The sequence below is a fragment of the Rhopalosiphum padi genome, chromosome 1, assembly GCF_020882245.1.
Source record: "Rhopalosiphum padi isolate XX-2018 chromosome 1, ASM2088224v1, whole genome shotgun sequence".
Classification (NCBI taxonomy): Eukaryota; Metazoa; Arthropoda; class Insecta; order Hemiptera; family Aphididae; genus Rhopalosiphum; species Rhopalosiphum padi.
Genome location: NC_083597.1, coordinates 41,562,485 through 41,587,428, shown reverse-complemented (window position 1 = coordinate 41,587,428; position 24,944 = coordinate 41,562,485). Strand labels below are relative to the sequence as shown.

Sequence of the window (24,944 nt, the reverse complement as noted above, 5' to 3'; positions counted from 1 at the left end):
TTCGTTAAAATATTAATGCTCGCGGAGCCATGGTAAAACAAGTTCGGTGAACGCGAACGCACATTGTAAACGAAAACGTCAAATATAATATAGTACAGTACACGTTTCTAATAGGTATGCGTACGCGATATTTTACATTTGAAGTTCAATTTATCATGTAAACGTTTTATTTCATTTCAATGTATTATTTCTATTGCCGTTGTAAGTCTTTACCTTTCATCTTACAGGAATCGATAACATAAACACGATATTATGCACTTTTGAAATGTATAAATGTTTATAATTGTTGTCGATATCTCAACAGTCGTTTTCCAACAGTTTTTAAAATATTTTTTATTTATCCTAATAACAATAGTACAACAATTTGGCCGTTTATTTTCTATACCTAACGGTTGTAGGTGAACTAAAATACAATATTGTATTAAACAACATAGCACCTGTATGAATATGACGCGGTATAATCAAAAGCAAAATATAATCGCATTACACAATATTATCTTAACATATTTTTCGTTCGTTTTTCTGTAGGAGACGGCTATTGTACAGCTACTGAAAATATGTATTAACAACTGAATGATGTTCTCAATATTATAGGTGAAAAATGTTTATATCTAGTTTTATTTTCTCCGAATTTATTTCTCTTATTTTCCTTTGTATATCGCTGTTTGTATTATTATCCTTTGAATATTATTTAAAATGAAGATTCAAAACTCGTTATCTCCTTTATGTTGTTTACACCTATTTCTAGAATAGATATCGCGAATAAGCAAACATATCGCTGTAATTATTAATTTCAATTTGCACTTTAAATTGCTTATATATTTGAAAGTTTAAATATTATACAGTGTTAATAATTATCATAGTTCATAGTACTAAATAATCTTGATATTACTATTGATTTTATAAATTCAACAATGATAATATTAACGATTAATAACTATTTTTCAATTTTTCAATTACTCATATTATAATACATTTAATTATTTTTATGATTATAAAAATAATAATGGTACCTAAGTACAGTTTTATTTCTACGTGTTAAATTAAATTCATTAAATATCAATGGATTTATTGTATTTCAAACAGCGACTGATAATAAGAGAACGGTTCTATTTAATATTTTAATTATATAATATTGGCAGTATGTTAAAATTACGTTATCTTTAATGTCATAACAGTATACTTATATGATATTATGATTCACTGGCTCATTTTATTAGAATATTAAATATTGAAATATTTAAAATCATAATATACGCAGCTTTTCAATATTAAAGTTATAATTTTAAAGTCATATTACGTAAATATTCTTAGTATTTATTGTTTGAAACAAACTTAATGATGTATATTTAAACTAAATGTTAGTATTTAAGACAAGTATAGTTGTATACTTGTATGACTATTATAAATCGTTACGAAAACTGAGAATATTTATGTCTTGTTATTAAATAATATTATTGCGTATTAGTATTTTTTGCATTATATATACAATTACTTCATAAAGTTCTATATACCTTGTTGAATTAGAAGAATGAAATAGAACCAATAAGTATCGTGAATCAGCAGGTATGATAATGCGACAAAATATGATTCCCATCAATATAGGTAATTGGTCTTTGGTCATTAAATACAACATGATTCATGGTATAGTTCTTAGAACCTAAATGAGATTTTTATTTACAGTCCCTATTTTATAAACTTAATACATTATGGGATGAGAAAAATTGGCTATTGTAGGTACGTATATATCTAAATAAAATAAAAGGATTATAACTTTAATATCAGTAACACAAAAATGATTATTTATCAATAATAAATATGCAATAATTCCTATTCTTTTAATTAAGATTTAATTCAAATGAATCATTTTTGTATAAGAAAAGTACATACAACGAAGGTGAATATTAATTATTGCTTATCTGAAATGATTTGAATTAAAAGGCGTGTGGCGGGGTGCTAGGTATTTTAAAACAATTTATAATTTTTAAATGATTTTAAACATAATATATTTTTAATTAAATGACAGAAGTAACATTCTGTAATGTTTACTAAACACTGATGAATGATGATCAATCCAATATTTACAATAATTAGCTTCACCAAAATATATGATTTTGTAAGTATTTAATACGTTATAGCTCTAATTATGACCACAGTTTAGACTCAAGAGGTAGATGTACTTGATATTGTTAAGTAAATAATTTAACTGTTATCGTTTTAATATTTGCTAATAATATTGATATGTATTAGTGTATTATAAAATACTGATTCTAGATTAATAGTAAAGCTATAGTATGACGTATATAAAATGTATACCTAACACACTCATAAATAATTAATTAATGTTTAATTATTGATTTAAAGATAAACGTCATTCAATATTTATTTACAGTAAATAGTACAAAAGAATGTACACACCTATATAAATTCACGTTTGACATATTATAATAAATTTGATTTTACAAAAAATTAATTTCACAATTAGCTTAAAACATGGCTTTTCTCAAATTATTGGTATCTACTATTTTTATAGATACCTAATTTTGTAATCACTATCGCTGTTTGGTATTGCTTTCGAACTCTCGTACCCGCTAGCGATATTTGGAATTCAACTCTAGATAATGACGTCTGTTTTCTATTAAACCGTTTAAAAATTTATCATCAGTATCTTCTCTATGACTTTCAATTATTGTTGGTGATCTAAGCGCGTCTGTAAATATAGACTGATGGCGATATTCGTATCTAACAATTTGAAAATAAATGCTGGAAAATCTCAATGGCTCGAAACTTAAGGAATGAATCAAAAGAATAATCATGGTTCTTTGAGTTCTTGGTACTTATACATTTTATACATAAACCAACGTATAACAGATCCCATTAGAGTCTATGACTTCTCTAGAAATCTTATTCTTATTCAAATTGTGTAAATCGAGAAATGTATTTTATTTTGTAGACTGTATTTTTTAGTACTGCTATTATACTTAAAATCTTATTCGCTGTACAAATAATATGTTTACACATCGTTATGTGCTCAAAACAAATTAATTTTGCTCATGTAAGCTGTAATACGAACAAATAAAATGGTTTTTATGATTTTAGAACTCACACTTAAAAAAAAACATAGCATAAAAAATAACGAGCAAATACCTATAATAACTAGGTATTGCATTGAGATATTTAATCGTAACAAAGTACACCTATTCTATATTATAATATTCAACTTATTTATCACGCTTTCGTTTACCTATATTTACCCAAACTAGATTTGACCGAACTTATTTGAAATCGCGACGAGAGACATTACTGACGCTACACTATGACTTGTCTTATTATTGAGACGTCGTCGAAGTGCCTACGGATTTCGAAATTATATAATGTACCTATTATATTTCACGGCCGAGATCTACGACGGACTGTATAGTGTACCTATACATTGAATTAACGGACTGCACGTCGCATATAGGTGTACGCGTACATATTATTCGACTAAAGGGCATGTACAATCGAATAATAATATATTCAAACGATAAACATTATAATATTACACACATTTCGCGTGTCGCGATCGCTCCGTGAACTGCCGCCATTAACCACAATCGAAGGTCGTCGTTCCCCGAGTATTACGACCTGCAAGTACCTATGTACAATGTATGTCCTATCTATAGTGCCGACTGTCTGGATATGTCGCGATCGTATGAGTGGTTGGGATAGGGGCTGGTGGTGGGGCTGGCGATTGTGACCGGGAGAGAAGACGAAGAGGAAGAACACATAATAAAACACTGCAAATAATATAATATAAAATAACCGAACGACTCCATACATTTTATTTTACCCTGGCCGTGGTCGACAAAGTTTTGAGAACAAGTACCTAATACCTATCTAACCATAAACAAACGTGGTACATGACCTTTTCGACGTGGTCGTCGCCGTTCTTGTAGTCGTCGTCGATATTGTACAATTGAAGCGCGCAAATTCCGATCATATGCACATTGTGTTTGATCTGTACGCGTTTTTTTTTTTTTTATAGTATTTTATTTTATATTTTTTATCATCGCAATATTTTTGTTTTGTTTTTGTTTTGGACTATTGTATTTTAGTCGTTTCCCTCTCTTCATTTTTCCCGAGGGTTTGGCCTTGTCGAACAACCAATTTCCATGTTTTTTCATACTCATAAAAACGTAGCGCGCAGCCCCTCGAGGGTCAATTAACGACTGGTTTACTCCACTTTGCAAAGTAATACGAACGTTTAATACTACTGTTCCTGATCTAAATGTGTTAAAGATTTCGTATCGCTTTGATCAAAACGTAATAAACAAAAAAATATAATTTAATTTCCGAATGAATCTGTCGCGATCGAAGGTTAAGAGGTGCGAAACATGATATCTAATTGTCCAGTGCTCATTATGTGTTTGGGGGGCCCGTGAAACGATTCAAATTGTTTTTAAAGATCACTCGCTATAATACAGTAGTCGGTATTAGCTTATAGTTTATTTTTTTTTCAGTTTGAATGCAGTCGTTTTGAAGTGTAATAACGCAAAAATGAAAAAATGTTTGACATCTACTCAATGGACTATGAAAATCTTCATTCCTGTCTGTTTACTATGGGTGAGTACGTAAAATAATCAATAAAAGCGTATTATTTAGGATTTCATTATTATGTATAAACTCTAGCAACAATAGGTATACGTAAAATAGTGTTGGTCAGCTATACTTATAGACTATAGCACAGAATAGATAAGAATGTTCAATCGCTTTATAAACAGAATGTATGCATATTATACTTACATATTATATAACATTAATTATAAGCATTTAGGCGTAATAAATTATTAAATCATGCTTTATTCATTTAGGAAGAGCGCAAAGCACATTTTAATTATGCTGAAATAAAATATGTAATTAAAACAACAAATAATTATGAAATAAATACAGTTTCTGCTCTGTAAGAATATTTGTTTCCATTTATAATGATAAAGTATTATTATTTTACATGAATTCTTTTAGAATAATAATTATTAGAAACAAAAACTCATTCAAAGAAGTCAAGTGTAGTTTTTGAATACTATGTTTCAAGTATTTATTTTAACATTTCATATAATTTAAAATATACACATATACACGGTGTATGTTCCTTCATCCGAGTTTTACATTTTATTAAAAAAAAATATGTGTAACAATAGAACATCAGGATGTAAATTATTGTATTATAAAGAAATGTTTAAAGTTAAAAAAAATTATTTAATTACAATTTATTTCTTACTAATTGCAGGGTGTTAATAAATTGTTTATTTTACAAGAAAAATTATATTTTATTATCTATAAAGAGTAGAGACTATATATAGGTAACATGGCTTTTAAAAATAATAACAAATTTTCAATGTTTTAATGTTACATACTAATGTACATTTTTTAAAATATAAAATTACTGAAGGATAATACTATATTAAATATTTTATCGAAAATTGTATAGTAAATACTTAAATGTTACGAAACAGGTTATTATTAGTGAACATAATTTATGAATTTTACATTTATAATTAAATGATTTATAAAACTATAACACATAAATTAATAGATGGATAGTAATTATATAGTAGCAAAAAACACGATAAAATGTGACCAAATAATAAATCAATCTGTTTAAAACATATTATTAGTTTAATAACATTAATTATTGTTTATAATTTTTGAAGACAAATTGCACTATTAACTATGTATAATAATGGTAAAAAAATACCTTCAGAAAAAATAATGAACTTATTATATTTGTACATAAATGCATATTTTATTACAAGTGATTTTATTTCTCAATTAAATAAATGTAAAAACTAAAAAATACTGCTACTTCAGTTTGGTATATGACATCACAACCCATTTAAATTAATTTCGGATCGATTTATACAAAAATAAGTTGTTTAAATTAAAGTATGTAGGTATACTAGCAATCAGTAGCTATATACTAAGTGTATTATTGTATTAGTTTAGCTAATATTAGTTGTTTGTAACTACTATGAATAAAAAAATTGTTTAAAAAATATGATTTTAATGTGTTGTACAAAACCGGTTCAGATAAAAATTAAGTTGGTCGAATATTGTCACCGTTTTGGAATATTTAGTTTCATCACATCTAAAATATATAATGGAATTTATGCAACACTAACGAACTTTTATAATATCATTTTTGGCACCTACGCAGACCATTGTTAAAACGACATAAATAACATTATCAGATCGTGGAACTTCGCCTTCAGTAAACTCATACATTTAAAATCCGTTTCCATCGCAACGCCCTTTTTGTACTAATAAATATACAAATTGAATAACTTACAACGACAACAAAAGTATTCGGTCATGTGTTCAAATAAAAATTATGATTCAAGATTTAAAGAATTTATTAAACTGTACGATAAACTATATTCTCATCTAAAAATAAATCGTTTTTATGTCTATTGAAAGAATATATATATATTATGTCTGTTGACTATGACTTACAACTATTATTACTAAAATATCTATGCAAATAACAAATGTAGGTATAAACATTTAAAACAATTGTATTGGAACGTATTTACTAAAATTTGATGATCTCATACTAGATTAAAAAAAACCCCATTTTTATTTAATTTAAAATATTAAGCAAGACAGGAAATATATTTACCAGTTTTATAAAATACTTACTTTTTTGCATTTATTTCCATTTTCATTGTATTTTCCGAATTTATGTTTTATCAAGATTAATTAAAGTAATAATAATGAAGTAATTATTATGTAAATATTAATAATGAATTTGAAATTCATAATATAATTTAATAAAATTATCGTAGTCCAACATGAATGCAGCCTGAAAGTACTTATTTAACAGTTAATATATCGTGCCGTATTGTAGATGATTTTGTGTAATTAAATTATATTGTATTTATACTCTAAAAATACAGGGAAAAATAATTAATTTCATAAATATAATATTTAATAAAATTTTTTGTAAAAAAAAAAATATAACATTATAGTCTATAATGTCTATCTATGTAATATCCATATTATAAAACATTTTACATTTATTAAATTATCATAAATTTATTATTTTTACGTAACTGACATGGATTATTAATAATAATTAGTATTAATATTACTATAATTTGATATTTATAGTGTGAATTGTTTTAACTTAAAAACTAATTTATATTAATACTTAAATGTACTTAATAATTCTAATAACCGTAAAATTTAATGTTCATTAATGTTTTAAAAACAACTAAAATGTATATTCTGTTTAGAATTTTAAATAGAACCTGACAACTATATTGTTTTAAAAATGTAATTTTCAACATACGTACTTATTGTGTTCTTACCTATAAAGTTTTTTTTAACTCAAAAGTTTTCTATATAATAATTGGGTAAAATCAGTGTATTATGCAAGTTTAAGGAACTATATTTAAATTTTCATTAACTTTAGATTGACAATTTTATTGTTAGACGGCAGTTTAGTGTTCACAAACCATTTTTCAAAGCAAAAGCTTGAGGAAATAAAGATTTTTATACAATTATTTATTACCGTAATAAGGTTTTAGATTTTTGAATTTTTTATGTAGATCAATACTTACTGTATAATATTCTGAAGCAAAATATTGTTTTAAAAATGTTATGTATTAATAACAAGTGCGTATACTATAAATATACCTACCTATAATTGAACAAATGTTTACTTATTCTACTTATAACTATAATAGAGCTGTAATTTGGATTTAATATTTAAGTTAAAAAATGCAAAATTATATTATATTGATGAAATAATCAAAATATGGTATAGAGAATTATAAAAAAATATCCAATTTGAATAATTAAATACAGTTTACAATATTGAATCAATTTTTATTCAAGGAGTTGAAGGATATACTGTTATTTTTTAACTTAATATTTAACTAAATCGATTTTTTTAAATTGTTTAATGAAATACAACTGTTTTTTTAATATTTTTTTCATTCTAAGTAAAACAGTTACATGTTAGATAGTATTTTAAATTATCGCTAAATTAAATACAGTAAACATTTAAAAATATTATGACTATCTACTATCATTTATGACCATAAAACACGTTTGTTCTAATTTTGATGATAGAAATTGACAAATTATTTTAGCTTTGAGTATTATAAACGAAATGTTTAATACACAAAAACAAAAATACGGAAATATTATAATTAATGTAAAAATATGTATTTATGATGAAATATGTAAAATAAAATATGACTTTTAATATATAAATTTTATCACAAATTCGTTTCTCAAGGAATTTTTCATGTTCCGGTAAAAATATGTATTTACATTCAAATATCAGCCCTTTTTATAATAATTTCATTTTAAGATCAGTGAAACAGTCAACAGAGTATAGGGGATACTGTTCTCTTGCTGCACCATATTACTCGTAAATTAAAATCCGATCGATTAAAAATAATTCAATGTTATAAAAAATGTTCTACTTAAAAATATTAAATAAAGCGTATAATCTGTTTTTATTTTAAAATAAATTAAAAACCTATAATCATGAAAAATAGTAAGTAATTCGAAAATTGTATTCATTTAAAGTTTACACAATTCCATAAAATAACCGAAAATACTGAAATCAAATTTACTTACAAATTACAATAATAAAAGTTAGACAATAAAAAAATTATCGTTGTATAAGTAATGTAATATTACATTCTTACATTTATTTTTAATTTATGATATTTTATTGTTGGCTAATAATATATTTTTTTATTTCGGAATTTTCCCTATATCAATGTATAATTTCGATAAATTTATATGAAAAAGGTACGTAATAATATAAAAATAACTAACAAATAGTATAGTTAGGTAGCTAATAATTTTTGAAGTGTTCTTAAGAAATTATGAATTTAAATTGTAAAATACATCATATGTACATAGTATACAATACTACATAATATTATTATATACTATAGTTTTTAAATGTTTTTTTCTGCCTAGTTCTTGATTTATAATATTCATCATAAGTACCTACTCTTTATTAAAGTTTCATTTATTAAATATTATTTTATGAAACATAAATTAAATTTAAACATTAATACCAATAGTTTTATTTATTTTATGTATAATTTCTATAAATAATGAAAGCAGTCACCATCAGCGTTTCAGCATTTAGATTTCTAAATACTATGGTATTTCCTTATTTTTTTATGACTGCTACAACTTCAATAAATAGGTGTTCATGACTAACACACTAGTAAATACTTGATAATAGCTACTACACATAAGTACTTTTTGGCCATTTAAATACATCTGTAAGGTGTTAAGTATTTTTCCTTAGTGGTACCTCAATATTTCTTATAGTTTTCTTTGAATATCGTATTGAATCATCGAATATGTATAGTAGGTCAACTCTATTGTTATACTGTCGTATAGGTAAGGTATAATATTATAATAATATTATATTATCGGTGGAAATTTATCAACATATTTTTTCTACTTATATGTGCACTAATATTAAATTTAGTGATTTTTTTTGTTTTCAATAGGTTTATCTATTCGATTCTGTGGTCGGGCACGGGAGACTTATGGAGCCACCGTCAAGAAACAGTATGTGGCGGTTCGGATATCCTAATCCGGTCGATTACAACGATAACGAACTGTTCTGCGGAGGTTATTCCGGTACGATCCAGATCGAGGAAAATCCGTTGATTATTTTTTTCTTTACGAGCTTGAATTGCTAATATTAAAACGTTGAGTCAAGAAAAAAACAAGTAAGACAGTAATAATGTATGTTTTTAGTTCAATGGAGCGTTAACGACGGGAAATGCGGAGTGTGCGGGGACGCGTACGATCAAGCTCAACCCAGGCGACATGAAGCGGGGGGTGAATACGGCAGAGGGATAATCAGCAGGCATTATTTTGCAGGTCAGGTAAGGTCAATTGAAACAATTATGAACGTTTTGTCATTATACTCGAATAAATGATGCGCATAATATAACACCGTGCCATTATTGTGATAGTCTCGAGCACGTTTACCGTGATTATTATTCTTCAATCATAAATTAATTATTATTACCCGTAATTTCTACCTAAATATCATTGCGATGATTTCGTTCGATGAATTGCCTTCTTATTTGATTGTTGAATAAAGTTTGGCTACAAAGTAAAAAGAAAAAAAACCCTTCTAATACAAAATCTATGTGGAAGTAATTACCATTTACACTTTAACTTTTCTTAAGAACTTTTATGGCCTCGTGAAATATTAATAATACACAATGTGGGAAAAAGTTTTAATGAAAGTTTTACTCGGTATATCATTCAGTATTGAAATCCTTTAATGAGCTAAAGCTTTTTGAAAATCGTCAACATTTTAAGTAAACTGATACGAATTAGGATCATCGAAATTGTATGTTTACAATAATAATTTACATAATATAATATTTTTTAAATTTACGATAATGATATCAGAGAATATACAGTTAATTTTGATTTTTAAAGAAATTCGACGATCATAAAACGCTGAAATGTACTAATGTTTATGCACACAGTATACTTTAATTAAAACGAAAATTGGATTTGCATCTAAAAAGTAATTTAAGTTTGTTTTAGCTGTTCATAAATTTAGCTCTTTATGTAGCTTAAATAAATAATACGTTTATTTTTAATTACATTGGTTTACTAATAAACTTAAAATATTACAATTTTTAAACTGATAATAAACGTACCATATTATATAAAGTAGGTCGCAAAGTTTTGACATTTCTATAAGTAGAATAAACTTTTGTTGTTTAATTCCATAGAATTTTTAAAAACCTTATATTTTATCGGTTACTTATGTATAAAAATTAATATTATCATATTTTAATTTATATCTAAAAATAAATATTTATAACAATATATTCACATAGATAAATGTTATTTAAAAAAAAAAAAACCAACTATTCTGACTTAGCATTATCTATTTATTATAAGTAAAAAATATTAATTGATTTTAAATGTTTTAAATTTGACATTAGATTTAGAATACTTAGTAAAGAAAACATTTTTATCACCAAATGAATCATACCTATTTGGTTTTGACTAAATTGACAATTTTTAAAGAATTTTCACGTTGTCCTACCTTAACATTGCAATGATTATAATTTTTACAATTGTGTTTTTTTAAGAAAATAATATTAAATTAATATTTAAACCACGTAATATTAGCATTTAAATAAATATAAATATCATTTACCAGAAGAAAAAATTGTTATTCAAAAGTTCTTTTGTAGCTATTAGGATGGGTATTTCTACGTAACTTATTTTTATTTTTTATGAGAAAATTATTTTTATATAATTTAATATTTGATTTTATTTTCATAACAAACAACCATTTTTCTAATTTATTACAAATAAAATGTACACGTAAATAGAAAAAAATAAACTAATATTAGTTTATATTAGTGATCTAAATTAAAATGTGATGGATTACCGTAATGGAGTTATAAGAATTTATAACAACTGCTCAGTACTCGTGTTTTTAAAATTGAATTTCTCAGTAATTTTCATTTATAAATATTGAAGTAAGTAATAGATATTAGATATACTTGTAATTTATATTTTATTTTAGTATTATTTTTTATGTATCTTTTATCTTTCTCTCTAATTAAAATATATATATATTAAATAATTAATCATAAACTATAAAGAATAACTTTCACAAAATTACATGTAATTTAGTCATGAATAAAATATATTCAATACATTTGAAATTTTAGTTGAATAAAAAGCCATGGTATTCGATTATTTAATCATATTATACATTTTAAAATAAATCTTTAAGACATTAATCAGTTATTATTTTTATCATTCTTATCATTATTTTGTTTTTAAATTCAATTAATTTAAATTGTATTCGTTTTGAGTTTTTGTTCGGTAATCATGTTATGAATCATGTTCATATATGTTCAGATGACTTAAGTTATAAAATTGTCTTTATATTATTTTTATTATTATATAATATAAAATTCTATAAAAAACACTATAAAAAATTATTTTTACTAGTGGTAATGTAGAAAAGTTATGTGAAACTTTGCTTTAAAATAATAAATAAATGTTTGATGTTACGTCACAAAAAAAAACTAATATAAAATTAAATTATTTTTCATTATCATATTATAGTAAAAATAATAAATGGTTCATTGGGTTTCAGACGATTGATGTTGAAATTGAATTAACTGCTAACCACAAAGGAAGATTTGAAATGTATCTCTGTCCAAATAATAATCCTAAATACGAAGCGACACAGTCTTGTATAGAAAGGTAAGCAAATAAGTGTGCGTTAGAGTTATACGAATCATCTAAACATGATTATACAAGGCGTATATCAGTCGGGCACGTTAATATTAATTTCATTCAGAATGGTTTAATATTTTTATTTATTAACAGCACAAGACGGTTTATGTTTTATTTTATTAATTTTGAATTATTATTTAATGACTTTAAGGAAGCTATATCAATTTGTCTGAATAAACAAAATTGAAACAGTTCAGAATAAATTTCTAAGATGTATTAATATGGAAATTCCTAATAATTGCTTAAGTTCAAGGCGTTTATATTTTGACGTCATATTTATTTACTAAATCTTACATGGCTAAATTAAAGACAGTTTTCTTTTTAGTCTAATTAATATGTCAGTTCCTGTATTTAACTGTAGAGATCTTCCGACATTTCATATTTCTAAGCACAAAACACTACGGCTTTTTTCTCCCTATTAACAGCAGAGAATTAGTTTCCTGTAATAACCTACAAAAAACTGTTGATATCTTTCATTCCTTTTAAAGAGCGATATAAATTAGTATATTATCTTTTTAACTGTAAGTTTTTTTATTTAATATATTGTATACTAACCTATACAATTATTACGTTAACAGATTTACTTACTGTTTATTTTTGCTGTTTAGGCATTTTTATTGTCTAATTAGTATAAATATTTTACATTTCTTGTACTGAATGTATTTGTGCATGTATTTCAAATAAATAAATAAAAATATCAATAAATAAAAAAAAAAAATGACTTAAACTTTATAATTATTCTTATTATAGATATATTTTGATTTTTTTTTTTTGAGGTATCCGTTGTACATATCTGGTACACGACAGGTTCGATATCTTATCCCGGAAAATTCAAAGAAGAAAGATATTTTCAGGTATAAAGTGAGATTACCGCCTTATCTCACGTGCTCCCAGTGTGTTCTTCAATGGACTTATTATACGGGTGAGTAGGATTATAATTAAGTTATTTTTTAAGCGTTTGTCAATAATTTATTGTGTCTTTGTAATTACTAGTTTGTGTTTCTATAATTTATTCGAGTAGTAGGTTCGGTATATCAATTTTATACTTATAACTTTTCCTACTTAGGTATATTTTGTAGGGAATATTTAAATTTTATTCTATATTAATATAATGTATAAAAGGAAACTATTTATTTATCAACTTTCTAATAAGTTGTTCTAACTAAAATTAAAAAAAAAAACTTCAGGGTAAAGTCATATTAATTTTTAACGAGCATTTTGATTACTGTTTGACGAAATTGGCTAATCCAACGTAACGATTTTATTGAGATTTTTTTTTGGAATTTAATACAAAGTTCCATTTAAAATGTTCTGACAGCAATTTTAAAATTTAAAATACAAAGCACAATTAATATTTTTTATAAATATTTAAAGAGTTTAAATGTTGATAACATTTGGTACATTATAAACGCTATTTTTAATATTTAATTATTTATCGTATATTATAGTTAAATATTTATTTTAAAAATTGATAATACTTTTAAATATCTACTAAAACGTCACTATTGCTAAACTTGTATTTCTAAATTAAATTGTAATCGAACGTAAATTTGGAGGATTTGAACAATTTTGTAGAAAATCATAACGAGTTATCAGTTTTTATGATTAAAAGTTTATCCCAGTCGATACTTGCTTAAAAACTAAGAATAATAAACTTCATGAAACTAAAATTTATTAATAATGCTGTTCTAATTATTTATAATTATTAAACTAATAATAATATGATGTATAGTTTTCAGTACAAAGTAATATTACTGTCAAATTTACAAGTGTATATTATCTGAATTGTATAGAATATAACAACTGCAATTATTATTGAAATAATTTTTATAATTTTAGTTTATTGTCTAGATACAAATTTGTGAAACGAATTGCTTTTATTGCACGACATAAAGTTGAATGTATAGTTAATTCAATTCAAAAGATTCTAATTTTCTTTTCTATAGCATACTAAAAATAAATTCACGTTTGATAACTTTTATAAATAAAGCAATAAGTATAAATATAATATTAGTATGTGTTGCACATGCGGTTTTAAGTAAATAATCTTGATAGCTGGACAAACTTAAATTATTCTAAAACTTTCTTTTTACTTATTTAAAAATAAAAGTAAACCGTTTTTGAGTTAGTATTTTAAGTTTATAAAGAAATATATTTTTTCTTGATTATTACAACTGTATACAAAATTTTGGGTCACAACTTTGGTATATACTTACAAATTTACTATCTTATTTCCTCTAAAAATATTTTTAGCACGTTTATAAACTCATTTTTTAAATCAATACATTTTGTATTCACATTTATTAGCTTATCTATTAATCAAGTATATTATTCATTAGATTTTTTAAATAAAAATATTTATCTCTTAAAAAAAAAAAAACTAGCTTAGCTAATGAACATAAAATATTAAATTTCTTGCCTAATACTTAAGATCCAGTTCATGCAAATATATTATTATTTTCAAATTAACTTAAAATATATCTTTTATTTTTTTATAGAGAAAACTTGAAATTAAAATTATTGTAATAAATCAATTACTAGAAATAAAATAAAAATAGTTTTTAAATATTAAAACAATAAATATTTAGCTGACATAAAATTATTTCATGATAATTTATTCCTGGAAAATTGAATTTACTCGCGAAAAATACTCGACTATATTAAAATAATGTTTTTTTGTTGGATTGTAAATTAATTATTTATGAATTGAAGTGCAATTGGTTTTTATTTTTTTAATACAAATACGATTTGAAACAATTTAGGTAATAAGAATATTTTATCCAATAGAAATTATTCTGTTTTATGAAAACGTGAATAACGTATGCATGAAAATGATTGATCTAGTAAAAAAAAGATTGATACAACGTTAATGTAACATGTCTATATTATAATTTATTCAAATTCGAACTTTGATGTAAGTACTTCAACAAAATAAATATTACGGCATTGATGAAGGGAAATCTAGGTTGTTGTGTGAATGTGTATTTTCATATATTTTCCAAGTAATTTTACGTATTATTAAAACACTATAAGTTAATTTTGATAATATTTTGTCAAAAAGTTATTTATAAAAATAAAAACAATATTTATAATATTAATAATATTATACTAATAATTATTAAAAATTAATGACATAATTATGATAACACGGTATATTGGGTAGACAATTTTAACCATACCATTGCCGTGGGTGTTTTACGACCAAATAATCAGTAATAATTTAAATTTTTTTTTATTTAATTTAAAATGTAAATATTAACAAGATTGGTTATATCTTTTAGTGATTATTATAATTATAAAATAATTTCCGAATAATTATTCAGAAGACGAAATTTGATTTTTCTTTAAAAATAACTGTATAATAATGCATATCACGCAGTATCTTGTTACCTTAGGTATGTAGTTTGTGTAACATATTGGTTTCCTCATTATTCAACCCTTTATTATATTATAATCAATATAGACTGTATTTATACACATAAGTACATATTATACGCAGTATTTATAGTATTAAAAATATTTTTTTATCGTCAATAAACTATACTAATAAGTAATAAGCTGTGTACTGAATAATAGGTTATTGCTTGTGTTTGTATATATTGGCGTATCTTCTCAATATTATACCAATTGGACGACACATCGATATCCAAAACCAAACACTTGACTTGTACATTAAAACAAAAATAGACAACATAATATTATGTACATTTATTTGAATAAACTACATTCGTTTCATTTGCAGTATAAAATTATGAATGTTAAATAGCATATTATTATTACTATATTATTTATTATACCATTTATATATAAATTTCCATTTTCACGAATCTTATAAAATATATAGCTATTTAATAATATTAATGAAACACGAATTTATGTGATTTTGAAAGTTGTGTCGGAACTGCATGGCTACCATCTGCGGCTACTATCGTTTTATGTTAAACGGAAGAGACGATGTGGTTCCGAGAGGGATTTGCTCGAGTACTGTACGTTGTGCGATAGAATAAATTAACAATAGATATTAGTCACTATTGTTATGTTTCTATGTTATTATTTTGTGTTTTGTTATTTTGTCATATTATTATGTCATTAGCAGCGAAGTGCTTTATAAACTTATTTTAATACAACTGTGGTCATACCGCTCAAGCAAACAGAGTACACGTCTATATGATTTTATACCGAATATACTGTTAAATAGTAATTCTCGAGTTTGTATTGTACTTTATTGATTTCAAACAGTTTTAGAAAAACTATATTTAACTGTTAAGTAAATTATACTACATTTTGGGCGTAAGTAATACTGTGTATTTCTTTAAAAATTTGTAAAATTATTTTATTTTTTTAAAATATTCTACATATTACGTATATCGAAGTCATACTTAATCAATTAGAATTTCGATAATTTAAATTGCATAAACTAAATGAAATGTGTAGGTTAGTTAATATTATGATTGTAAAATAATTGAACTGTCAAAATCTTTAGTACCCATAATATATGGTAAATAATACCACATTAATGTATATATTTAAATCAAATATATTCCAAAATTATATTAATTATTTATCTTTGTAATATTTTTTATATTACAACGTAGCCAACTTTTTTTTAGGTTTTTAAGTTAAATTAAAGCGTATACATACTAATATACTATGTTAATATTAATAAAAATCTACTTAAAAAATCTTAAAGAAATTAAATTATTATACATTTGTAAAATAATATTCTATGGGCCAAAAACGTTTTATTTATAATTTTGAAAACTGATGAGAGTGTGTAAATGTTGCTGTATTCAAAGAATTGTTATTATTACAAAAAGTGCAATTAACTTTGGTGCGTGATAATAATGCACCAAATAAATTGGAATATTTGTTTATTTACTTAGATAAAATGGAACGTTAATATTTGAGTTCGACACGACACATATTTTTTATTTCACACCAGAATCTACTTAGGTAATTGATTTCATGTGAAAATATTATATTTTCTTTGATACTAACTTTCATCGAACTCGTACTACTCTAAACTCGTGTACTTGGCGTATATAGAATAGAATATAAAATACATTGTTATAAGATGAGTGGGCAGTGGCGTACGCAATATTTTCATCAAAAGTGTCATTTATTTATTTATTTAATGGTCATGGTTAAATACTATGTTCCCTCTCTTCTCAAAAACGAAAATTTTAAACGAACCTCCTACATAATAATTTCTATCATTAAACGTTCCAAAAATGTATATCCCGACTATTTCTCAACCTGAGAAGTGCGCCACTATAAAATTATAATATAATTATTATTTAACGTTGTTTTAGCGTCGTTAAAAATTCACTGGGTGTTATTGTTTTTAAAACGTACAAAGTACGTAACGCATAATATGTCTCGGCAGTCGTCGTAATCGTTATGTGTTTGTTCACAGGTAACATGTGGGGCAAATGCGACAACGGTACGGAAGGACTGGGTTGTGGGCGACCGGAAACGTTCCGGAACTGTGCGGACATCCGAATTGTGACCAGCACGTCGGGTCTACCACCGCAGTTCATACACAACAGGCCTCAGCAACTCTACTATAGTTCGGCTCTCCGGGGCGATGACTTGAGGATAGCGCCGCAAATTTATTACCCACTTGTGGTCAAGTATGTCACGCGCGCGTGCCGCCGTCGATTTGTCGATCGTGCTTATCCTCTTTTACACTCTAATACACATACAAAGGTTTATTAAAATATGTTGAAAACACGGGCAATAATAATATTATTGTGACCCGTCCCACATTTGGGGGTTCGGTGTTATGTACAATTTATTGGGGGGGGGGGGGGAATTTGAATTAACAATACAAATACCAAATTTATTGGAATTTACTAAAACAATTTTTAAAAAAGCGTTTATATAAGTTTGCCAAAAATACAGTTTACGCGAAGTCGGTGGCGTACTGAAAGTTAGAATAAGTATTTAGCATACATTTTCTCTTTTCATTACGTTATTGTCTACCCAACTAAATTTATAAATACCTATATATATATAAATATATATACATTTTCTAGATAGGTTAGTATATTTCAATTTACTTGTTATATAGGTTTTAGGTAAGTACCTATAACGGCTATAACTAAATAACCTCTTTACATGTGTATACATAAAAATAAAACCTTTTTAATTTATTATACATATAAAATTCAGTCATGTTAATAGGTTGTTAAAATAATTTGTTTAGAAGTTAAATGTGTAGATGAACAAAGTTAGATCATTAAAATTATCTCAGTGAACTCAAAATATTTTTACCTAGTATAATGGAAAAATCAGTAGATTTCAATTTTAAATATTTCTTCCATAAAAACAAGTCAAATTGTAATTTTTTAATACTACTTAACACAGAATACTTTTGTAGATTTATAATCTAGAATTGTCTCATTATAATATTAACAATATAATTTTTATTTTTTGTTTGGTAAAACGAAATTGGCCAAGAATTTACCGACTGCAATGACTGCTTATTTTCTTTAACAGGACACAGTGTTTCCGATTCGTTAGTATTGTTCCGGTTTTGAGCGTTAAACATTTCACTTATTCGAGTGTCTGACTCTCAAAACACGACCAGAAAATAATGGAGTATTTCGGTCAAAACGGTTGTGTCTTGATTTGTGAATCTTTTCCCCTTATGTCTTATACCATAATAAATGTGATAATAATTTGAGTTTTTCTCCGTTACGCCAATGCAACGTATAAGGCACGAAATAATAATATGTATTTTTTTTTTTGAAATCGTTAATTTTTTCACGCGTCCCATTTGTCCCGTGTAATAGTACGGTCGTGATTATTTACGGACGACGACGACGTTCATAATTTTATCATTATACGCGAGCGTTGACATTTTTATGGTATTTAATTTTGTTAAATATAACAAAAAATTTCATTTTATAGCTTTTTGTTCTGTACTGTTAAGTGTAAATAAACAAGCGCTGTTTAAAGATTTTTTTCTTTCGACAATCGATACAGAACATACTATTTTCGTAGAATAGTTACACAAACATTAAAATGTTTTTGTTTATTTTTTTATACTATTAATATTCAAATTAAATATTAAATGAGATTCATAGTCTATAAGTATAACCATATAACCTAATCTATTATATTATTCGACTGAAAAATTGTATAAGCATTTTCTTTCCATTATAATTTATAAATATCGCTTTTAATTTCATCAATATTAATTATAAAATACTTAAACATGTCTTATAAATTATTAAAATTTAATAAAACTCATTTAAATTCTTCATTTACAAACATTTTCAAAGGAAAGTTTCAAAATTTAAGTAGGAAATTACTTTATATTTAATTAATTTCATGTACAAGTGAAAATAGTGGCTCAAGTTATAAGTTTCCACTCTGCAAAAGCTTTTTGTGGTTATATATATTAATATATTTGTCACTTTCCAGCTTTCAGTAACAGCCATACATTTTCACTAAGTAGCAATTCGAAAATATTTATTTTAATGGAATAATTAAATATTAATAAACCATTTTACAAAATAGAGTTGAGTTTTCTTTTTATGCAATTATTAAAAATGTAAATCATTCTTCATAAAATATTAATTTTAAATTAATTGTGTGATTTATTATTCAAACATATTTTCAATTGAATATTGTATACTAAGATAAAATATTTATTATGTTTGAGTCAAACAGTTTGAGTCAAACAGTTTGACTTTATTTTAATTTTAAAAATGTTCTACTTACCTACTTACTCAGCTATACAAAATATTTATCACGCATAATGTGACAAAGGCACCTAATAATAATAAAAAATTCACCTTTGACAGTTTTAAACTGTTACTTGTCATGGTCATAGATAATCAATGTTTAATTCTCTGAAAAAAAGAACGAATTATATTTTTTTTAGTCGTTTATGATGAATAATGATTTTTAATTTCATTTTAGAATTATTAACTAAGGTCTTTACTAATTAACAATTGTTTTTAAAATTCACGTATTTTCAAAATAATTTTTTTTTTGTGTAGTTGTTTTTTACGATCATATACTTTGTAAATCTTCGTCAATTTACAATATTATATGTTTCATTATTATTAAAGTAATATACTAGTAAGTAATATAAATCGTTGTAAGTTCGGTATATTTTATTTTGACGATATGAATTAATTATGAATCAGTTAAAATGAAAAACTAACAATGTTATATACACCATTTCTAAATAATCAACTTAGAAATATTTATTTAGTAGGTAAAATGTTAAAGTAATAATTCAGAGTAAAATGTTTTAAAAGTACGCAAAGATAATTCAAAATGTCAACTTACAAATGCTAAGAATACATGACTGTATTTTAATATATTCAGAGTTTCTCCACTTTTGTTGGTCTTAATAAAGTTTACAATACATAAAAATATGCATAAATAAATAAAATCATATTTTAACGAATAATAATTCATTTTTGTTAGTGACTCGAGACTCAGGTAAATTGTTAATGCCGGAAACTTTTTTAATACTATGGAAATGAATGCTATTCAAAAGTTTTTTAAACTTATAATAAAGTCAGTATTAACTAATATGGCCTTCTGGTGATTTATTGGTTTTATTTCTAGAACAAGTTTTTGAAAAATTCTATTCCATGTCATGATAAAAACAATAACATTTTTTAATTATTAATGGATATCAATTGGTTTTAATCGAGTATAATAAAGCGTAAAAATTCCTTGAATTTTTTATGATTTCTTTTATCATAATAAAATAAAATATATAATAGAGAACAATTACATTACAAAATACATATACGTAATCACATTATTCATGTTCAGTCAATTTTGTTTTCGTGGTGAAGCATTACCAATATTAATACACCTGCTAAAATGTCAATATTATACAGTTCCTGTATAATATTACATTATTATTTTCTTCGAAAATATCTCTGATAAAAACAAGATTAATAAAAATTATTTAATACATTTCAGAATTTGGTTAAACATTAAAGAATTTTAATTTATATTCCAATTTCAATCCTTCGGCTTTTTTTTTATTTCTATGAAATAATAATAAACTTTTTGATTTTATATTTATGTAATATTAAAATTGTTTGAATATTATTGCTGAAAAATGTTTTGCATACTTTCATATATTTTGTCAGAACTAAACAGTTATGTAGTTTTTCATATTATACGTAATATTATATAAATTTGAATTAAACCAAACAGTAAGAAAATAAATTAATATATATATTTGAATATTTTTATATTTTAGCTTTAAAAAGTATTATAATAGTTATAAAAATATGTATAGTATCATAATTTTCTTATCTCCGAAAGGAACTATACGTTTCGACATTTGTCTGGATTTGTTACAATTCACAATAAGTGCAATATGTGAACTTAAGCAGTTAAATCCTATGTAATTTGAAAATATAAAGTTAATTTGACCCAACTTATTAGTTATTACGCACCATTTTAAGTGGTTGCAGAGTAAAGACGACATATTATTATCTTTTTGGATCTTGAAACATAATGCTGTAGTAAACTGTCCCTATACACAAAATGAAATTATTTTCAATAATATCACTTGACCCATTTTACATGAAATGACTTAGAGATATAATATTAATTTCATTTTATAAACTCATAAATAAATAAACGAATGTACAACACTATTAACTGCTTCATAATATTATATAGGTGTCGTTTATAATTTACAGTGGAAAAACAGATTGGAAACATATACATATCCTATGAATTATTTTTTATTGTGTTTGTTTTTTAATTAAATAAAGTAATAGTATATAGAGGTTATTAGATAGTATGCTATGTCCATACTATTTTTTCTTTTGTATTCATTCAATTTTAAACAAGTTATTTCAAATTTAATATTTTGTTAAATATTAAAAATCTTTTTATATAATATTTTATGTTTTTAATTTTGTATAGACTAAATTATTTTCAAGCAAATTCGTTGTACATTAAGATATAGTCCACATTTACTTATTTATTTATTACAATTAACTTGTAAGATAAAGAAAAATTATTTTAATTTTATTCAAACAAATTTCATCTTATAAATAAACAGGGTAGATATGTTTATTCACTGTATATAATATAAATGTTTACTTTTAATTTAGAGCCCAAGTGTGTGTTGCAACGCAGAAGTATCGTATTGTTCCCGGCATGGACAAATGGTGTGAAAACAATTGTGTAAACTTTCCGTCAAACTGCCCCGAAGAATTCTGCACTTGTCCGTGAGTTTCATTATGGCACTATGTGTCATCTGTTTTTCAAATAATATTGAGCCAATTAAATATCGATTTGTTATATTTTTTAGAGAACAATGTACCGGAATCGGCGAAATAAAAGGATTACCTGGTGCCGACGAATATTGCCAAGACCAATGTATTGTCTATGGAGCGAAGTGTCCGAAAAAGCGATGTGTCTGCTATTAATAACCTGATTAGTCTTTTGATTTGTACAGTTCTTGAACAAAAAAATATATATATACATAAATAGCTTTTTTGTTCTATTTGCCAATCACACGTGTTTTATTTTTTATTTTTGTATTTATTTCCGTTATCCAAGTGATCTATGTCTAGTCAAGATTCTTCAAAATAACAATAATTTATTGTGTTGTACGGCGAAACTAAAGCGTTTATGCTGTTCAGATGTTTTTAAGATCTCTAACAATACCTTTTTACTTTTATATTGTTCGTAAATTAAAAACCGAATTATACATCATCAGGAATTCTCGACCATTGTGTCGTACCTACCTTGAAATGTGTATTAATGTCAACTTGTAAAATAATGATAATAATATGACTAAACTGCTGTACGGCGTACGTAATAGTATGTACATATTGTACGCATACCTCAAAAATGTATATGTAAAGAACCATCAGTACCTACAGCGTCACACACAAAGGTGAATGTAACCCAGTTATACATATTTAAGTACTTCCAAAGCTTAAATATTAAAGCGTCATTGAGAATCTAAAATAAATAAATTTTAATAGAGTCGAGTCAAGTCGTGATTACGATTATTATTACAGAACAAAAATCACTATTGTATAACTATAAAATTTAACGAATCCCATATTTTTGTACATTTTTATTATAATATTTTAATGTGTACGATTAATTTTTCTCTCGGTATTCCAAATAAAAGATAACCATGTCGTACTTGTAAACTGATTTTAGTAGTTATGTTTTTCAAGTCAATATTTCGGCAAAGTTTCACATAACAAAAAATTACATCACAAAGTTTTTGTATTATTTTTAATTATTTTCCGCTTTTACCTACCTAGTATGCTTGTTGTTTCATTTATCAGTACAATGTTTATAGAGTACATTATGTGTAACGGAAAATCATTTATTTACTTGTCAGTAACAACTGTCAAAATTAGTTAATGATGTATTATGTACTCTAGCTTTGTAACATATATTTTTACTCTCATATATTAAATCGGAGATTCTTACTACTACTAATTTAGAATTTACAGAGTTGCGATTAATTATTCTGTGATTTATCGAAGAAATTAAAGTTAGTGGACGAAGTTTCCACTTTAAAACCCCTTTTAATCTGACAGTTTTAAATTCAATAAATCTTTAAAAGTTTATTTTTTGAACAATTTGTCAATTCATTTCAAATAACACATTTCTATAATTATTAATTATTTTTAACAGTTGAACGGAAACCATTACGCAGTGAAACTTTAAAAATTATTATAACCAAAACTGTACTGATTCTTTTAAATAAAAAAAAAAATATGGTTCTAAATGTTGGTGGTTTTATAAATTGTATCTGTATAATTTATTTTTATATTTTTATTTCGTGAATAGAGTTAAAAACATTAAAATTTAGTTTAAACACGTTCCAAAATCATAAATGCTATACTCACTATACTTTATTTTATTAAGAATGGGGTAAAGCATGCCATGTTTATTAAAACATAATACCTGTACAAAAATAATAAAAAGTCTAGAGAAAACTTCAATAAATGGACCATTGTTGCAGAAACATAATATTAAAATAATATATTTTTATTATTGTATCTAGAAAACAGAATTGTTTATGATAATATTCACAAAACATTAATTAAAACGATTATACCAACCACGAGCTTAACAATACTACGAAAATAGCAGTTTCTAATGTGTATATAAGTATTTATATTTTATATCTATAAAAATGAATTTAAAATTTTAATTTATCAAAAGTATTGTATAATATATGATTTTAGTTGGTAACCATTATTGGCTAAACGTATGTTTTCATGTAATGTTTATGATTGAGTAAACATGGTATTATATGTATTTAGTATCTAGCAGGTTAATTTGTCACGAAAAAAATCAAATTTGTATTACTTATTTTATTTTTTATATTCTGTTGTGTGATAAGTACTTCAAAGCAGTTATACACTGTATACTTTTACAATAAAAACATTTATTCTTAAATAACAGACATTTTATGAAAAAATTAATGTAGCACATTAAATTAATTACCCCCATGAAGATATTTTTAAAATTAATTATAATTTTAATTTTAATTTTACAAGCTTACCATTTTCGGATTTAATTAATTTTCATTTCTTAGAATTGTTTTAACATTATTGTTAATAATATTGATTTGATATGGGTTGCAAGAA

The 24,944-nt window shown here is 24.6% G+C and overlaps 1 protein-coding gene across 4 annotated transcripts in view; it reads left to right on the top strand.

Moving 5' to 3' along the window:
• LOC132917480 (uncharacterized) overlaps positions 1-22,834 on the top strand; it is a 31,024-nt gene extending 8,190 nt beyond the window's left edge. The window contains exons 1-9 of one of the 4 annotated variants that reach the window (XM_060978237.1): positions 3,968-4,002; positions 4,503-4,605; positions 9,531-9,663; positions 9,784-9,914; positions 12,176-12,285; positions 13,095-13,240; positions 17,735-17,951; positions 22,431-22,547; positions 22,631-22,834. In XM_060978237.1, coding sequence (XP_060834220.1) covers positions 3,983-4,002; positions 4,503-4,605; positions 9,531-9,663; positions 9,784-9,914; positions 12,176-12,285; positions 13,095-13,240; positions 17,735-17,951; positions 22,431-22,547; positions 22,631-22,748 — 1,095 coding nt within the window. In that variant the 5' untranslated portion in view covers positions 3,968-3,982 and the 3' untranslated portion in view covers positions 22,749-22,834. Of the gene's footprint in view, positions 1-3,967; positions 4,003-4,221; positions 4,368-4,502; positions 4,606-9,395; positions 9,418-9,530; positions 9,664-9,783; positions 9,915-12,175; positions 12,286-13,094; positions 13,241-17,734; positions 17,952-22,430; positions 22,548-22,630 lie in introns of those variants that run through there. The other 3 variants (XM_060978236.1, XM_060978238.1, XM_060978239.1) reach the window with 3 other exon arrangements.
• Positions 22,835-24,944: the final 2,110 nt, after the last annotated feature.